Below are 5,711 nucleotides of genomic sequence, written 5' to 3' on the forward strand. Positions count from 1 at the left end.
TCCTTTTTCTATAACCAGTTCTCGTAAAATCTTCCACGTGATGTTTCATGAAATCGAATTATCCGACACCCGGTACCCTTCGAAATATTTCTTGCCACCTTTATACCAAACGTGAATGTCCCATTTTCTTAACCTACCATCTTGTCCATTCTTAACAACCCCCCCCCCCATTTTTTAACACCTCCTCAATCGATCTTTCATTTCATTATCATTTTGATACCTCTTATATTCTTATCGTTTTTAATTTGAAAATATATGATATGACTTATGAGAAAATATATGGTACGATTTTACACAAATCAAATTTATTATTTATGATATTATTAGGATGAAAACGAAAAGGACGTGAGTTATTTGAAAAGAAATATTTAACTTGCGTGTGAAGTAATATTTTTTCGACTTGAAAAAAATTACCCTACGATGAGACGACAAACATAAATTAATGAACTTTTTGTTCATTCTTAAATATAGTAACGTTATATTTAATATATTATTAATAATATATGTATTATAATATTATATTAAAATATAATATTTATATATTATTATATATACAATTTAAATTCGTTATATTAAATATTGATATTTATTGAATGAGACAATTTTTAATCGATCTAAATACGCGTGCGCGTGTGCGTAAGTGTATACGTATATGTATAATATATTGTAAAAATAAAACTTAACATTTTCTATTTTGCCAAGGTTATAAAATGTAAGTGGGTTTGTTTGTTCTTCGAGGGGGAAAAAAAAAATTACATCGGGAAGTAAAGATGACATTGATGTAGCTTCCGTTGCAAAGTGCATAACCATATGATATTTTCAGATATTCGTGTGAAAAGAAAAGAAAAGAAAAAAAAAAGGATAACGATATCGCAGAAAAGACACACGGCCAGCCGCACACTTATGGTTGTCCTACCCAACCATCGATCCCACGAAATATGATATCATTGAGATATAAAAATGCAACCACACATTCTTGTATTTTATCGTATATCCTTAAACGATTGGATGTAATGTAATACAATATAATAGATTTTTATATCGAATCCAAAAAAAAAAAAAAGATAAGAATTCGAAAAACGTTTCGTTGTTTTCTATTCAATTATATAAAAAAAAAAAAAAAAAAAGAAGAGGAAAAGAGTATTCTTTTCCAAACGAATGGTTTCCACTCGTTTCTCAAACAAAATAGAAGAAAAAAAAGTACAAGCCTGACATAGAACACATTTCGATCAAAAATTCACTTCTAATTTTTATATAATATAATAAAATATCTAATTATTATATATATTTGAATGCATTTCAATTATATCTCTCATTAAGATTAATATTATATAATTGATTCTTTTATTTTTTATTTGTTAATTTGAGATTAATTTTAAATTAATTTCAAAAATTAAGTATATAATTCAATAAATTAAATATATAATGAATAAATTTAAACATATATTACGTATATTTAACATTTAATTTTAATTACAATATTAATTAATATATTATAATATTAATTCGTTCTTTAAAACATATTTTATTTATTTTTATATTTAAATTAAGTACAACTAATTTACGTTCCTTCTTTTCTTATCTAACAATATTAAGGAATATTTCTTTTCCTTTGCTTTTTTTTTTCTTCGAATTATCTCATCGTTGATATTTTTGCTAAAACTTTTTCGCGATCTCATATGAATTACGGAGTCGAGTATATGAACGCCTCGCGAACGAGTGGTTTCGATCAATAACAGACTCATCGACTACGTCCTTGTCACTCGTAATCTTCATAAGCTTAATAGTCCAAGCGTTTAATAATCTCATAATATCGCAGATCACTTCGTTCCCCTTTTCTTGACAATTTCTCCACGAATTATGACATTTTCTAAAATTGTTACGTATAAACAACAACAAACTCAAATAACTAGAAAAATAATTATCCACAATATCGAATTAAATCATTTATATATATATTTATAATTTAACACAATATAGGATCTATTTGATTTCAAACGGTTTGACGGTTTAAAAACTGAACATTATTAAACACACATTCGAACGTATTTTTTTTCGTTTTATAATTTTAAACGAATTCGTGAATTTACATCAAGTATATTTTACCAACGTAATATTATAATGTTTAAAAATATAAAAATTATTAATACGATTAACAATTTGATCTATAAGATTTTGATGAAATTAAAGTAAAATTTGCTTTTCTCGGTAGCCTTGTTGTTTTTTCTTTTATTTCTTTTTTGTTAATAAGAAAGGCTAATGTTACTTAACATTCAATTAGTTTCAGAATGAACGTAACAACGGCAGCCCACGGTGTTGCGAGTACTCTTGCCGAGTTGGTAGGCCTCGAGAATCCTGTAAGAATGGATAAAACTAGTGGTGGTATCATGGATGATGATCTTGGTGTCTCACCAGTCACTTTATCACCAGCATGGTCCAGAGTTGCTAGGCTTCTTTTATTGGCTTCTCTTGCGGTTGGTGGAAGTGTCGGGAACGTTTTCATGATATCGGCAATTGTTGTCGAAGAACAATTGAAAAAACGAGGTAAATATTTTCCTCCCTTTCTTTTTTACAAAATAATATTATTAATAATAATAATAATAAGTCTGACCCTCTCCCCAAAAAATAAAAGAAAAAAAACTAGGTCTTGGAATACATTCTCAAAGTATTACGCACATTCATTTGCATATATTATTTGTAATTAATATATTTATTTGTTTTTTCGTCAAAATATTAAACTAAAATAGGATTGATAAATTGCATGCTACGATAATAAATCAATCGATCGAAAAATAAGCAAATCTTCGAGAAAAAATTGTGTATATTTTTCATACGTAAATATAAAACTGACCTCCCGCGCCCCTTTTTTTTATTTAAAAACATTATTTATTTTATTTTTAATTTAACATACAACACGTATAAAAAAAACGCATCGAAGGAACTGATCCCCCTTCTCGACATAAATATCGATAATCGAAGGAAGAAAAGGTAATTGAAGAGGTTTCGAAACGAACATTTTAATGGGAACTCATAAATAGACCTTGTTTTCATCTCAAAACCAGGTTAACATCTTGAATTTGCCTCGAGGATTCGATTAAAGTAAAACGTAATTCGAAATCACGCGTTGTGTGTGTGTGTGTGTATTTTTTATTTTTTTATATTTTCTAATACACTTAACAATCGAACAAGGAACAACCCCGTTTTTTTCAAGTTTATCAGCCATACACAATGTTTTATCCGAATAATTCAATAATTTCCATTATACAAATTCAGTAAAAGTTCACATAATCGCGTTATAATTATCTCGTATTTAAATAAAATTAATATATTATAATTTATCCGGTGTGTAACAAGAGGAAAAAATAACGTTTTTAATAATTACTTCCTGTATCGCGTTTCTTTATCCCGACGAAGATATAGTAAAAAAAAAAAAAAAAAAACAAAGAACGTCGAGTAGTTTTCTTTCCTCCCCCCTCCGTTTTCCCTTTAACGCGATCGTTCGAAGCAGAATTTATTGCCCCTTTGGGTAGTAAAGAACGAGATGGCAAATTTGCTTATAAGAGAAAGAGAGAGAGAGATAACTAAACACGTTCCAATTTGTGCTTTTAAAGTAAACGAGAAGAATTTCCTCGTTATATATTCCTTTGTTATATATATATTTTTTTTTCTTTCTCCTTTAAAAATTAAACCACGTTTTTACCACCCCCACTACCTCTACCCTTAATATCCTTCGTTAATTCCTTTCGTTTATACCTTCGCAAGTCGGCGTTCTCTATCAAACGATTCCACTCAATTATCAAACTTATTAAACCTACAAAGAATCTAGGAAACTCCGTACGTACGTAATACCACCACCACTACCACCACCACAACTGATTATCTATCTGCGCAGGATAAAGGAAATACGATCGTTTTACACTTCGTTGTATCTTCCACGTGGATGATCTCGTTAAAGGAATGTGAAATTCGTTTCTACTTCAAAGCCGATAGTACACCGTAGGAGTTATATTATCATAGGCATTATTCTACTAACACACACGCTTATTATTATTAACGGGAATAGAGGATAGAAAATGAAAAACAATAATCGTTTAAGAAGAAGAAAAAAAAAGAATCGATATATATATATTATTATTATTGATCGAGTATATGATTGATTGAAAATAAATTAATAACAGGATTAAGATAATTAGAAGATAAATTAAATCTTTTTTTGTAGAATTTTAGAATATTAATAACGGAATTAATAAAATCAATTAAAAACTCGAACCGTTTGAGAAACAGAAAAAGAAAAAATCGATATCTCATTGATCGAGGAAAAATAAATGTGAATAACGTATCACATTCGTCAAAAGGGTCTCTCCGACTGTAACAAATTTAATCGTAATTAATTATAATCGTTGCCCACGAATTAGATTTTAAAATGATTGTCCTAAAATTGTTTGACATTTTGAAATACTTGTAATATATTGAAAATAACTAAGCCAACCAACCGCCCACCCACCTACCTACTCCTCTGGTAATAATTTCGAAGGATTCGTTTTTTTCTTTATACAAATAATTATTAGTTTTTAATTTAGTAATCAATGTGTGTAATGCAAAGCAAGTGATTTTTTATTGTTAATTGCATATTTCAGGAAACGCGTTTTTAGTGAACGTTGCTTTAGCGGACTTATTGGTGACTGGTTTTGTAATACCGGCATCTGTAATAGTGATCTTGGCAGGACACGAAGAATCTTTAACAATCTGCCGTGTTGAATGGACTGTCCAATCGATTTGCTTTCTGGTCACCGTATTAACTTTGACCACGATAGCTGCCGAGAATTACGCTCGTCTTTGTTTACCCCCTGAAAGGTAAGCATTGATAAAAATCATCTAACAAAATCCAAATCCCATCAACTTGATCGATATCAATGCATATATATATATTTATATGTATATGTATGTGTGTGTATTAAATGACTTTGTTTTTTTCATCGTCCCATAATTCTACTTTCTTTTTTATTTTTCGATTAATCAATCCTTCAAATTCGTTCGTGTTAAATTTTGTAAAATCACTTCCTTCTCTCTTTTTTTTTTACCCAAAAAGAAAAATTATAACAAAAAGATTTATAATATGTCAAATATGCGTGGGGAGAATAGAAAAATTAAATTAAACTGAACAAAGATATTTTTGATTTGCGTCGTGATTTCAAAGTCACAAGAGACTCTCACTCGTATTCAATAAAAAGGTTTGAAATATTATATTCCAAAAACAAAAGGGATCGCGTTACCATAGAGATACGTATAAAGAAGTGTATAGCTACGAAAAAGAAGAGAAAAAGGAAGCATCCATTATAAGCATCAACCCTAGTAGAATAAGAATCAACGTGGGAGGTCGTAATATTCCTGTAATTTTCACTCATTGAAAAACCACCGACAATCGACGATGGATTTTTCAAATTATGCCTTCATTTTTCCCCCGCTTATTATATATATATAGTACTACGTACTTTACGCTTGACATAACATAACACTTTAATTTGACTTACAATTAATGTATTATCAAAAATTTAGATTACGAAAAATTGATTTACAATTTATTCAATTATATAGAATTAAAATCAAGTATATATCGTTATTTATATTTATATATATATATATATATCCCTAAATTTACTAAATAATTTATAATTTTATCTTATTATCTTTTTTTTATATTATCTTCTTAT

General features: G+C 28.6%; 1 protein-coding gene across 4 annotated transcripts in view; it reads left to right on the forward strand.

Annotated features, from left to right (window-relative positions):
* The window catches only part of LOC106785633 (histamine H2 receptor-like), a 24,541-nt gene that overhangs the window by 17,594 nt on the left and 1,236 nt on the right, over positions 1-5,711 (forward strand). For 3 of the 4 annotated variants that reach the window (XM_014746266.1, XM_014746281.1, XM_014746287.1), the window contains exons 3-4: positions 2,282-2,544; positions 4,638-4,854. In XM_014746266.1, coding sequence (XP_014601752.1) covers positions 2,289-2,544; positions 4,638-4,854 — 473 coding nt within the window. In that variant the 5' untranslated portion in view covers positions 2,282-2,288. The remainder of the gene's footprint in view (positions 1-2,281; positions 2,545-4,637; positions 4,855-5,711) is intronic. The other variant, XM_014746273.1, reaches the window with a different exon arrangement.

This window comes from Polistes canadensis, unplaced genomic scaffold, assembly GCF_001313835.1.
Source record: "Polistes canadensis isolate GaletaPanama2010 unplaced genomic scaffold, ASM131383v1 scaffold_2, whole genome shotgun sequence".
Lineage (NCBI taxonomy): Eukaryota > Metazoa > Arthropoda > Insecta > Hymenoptera > Vespidae > Polistes > Polistes canadensis.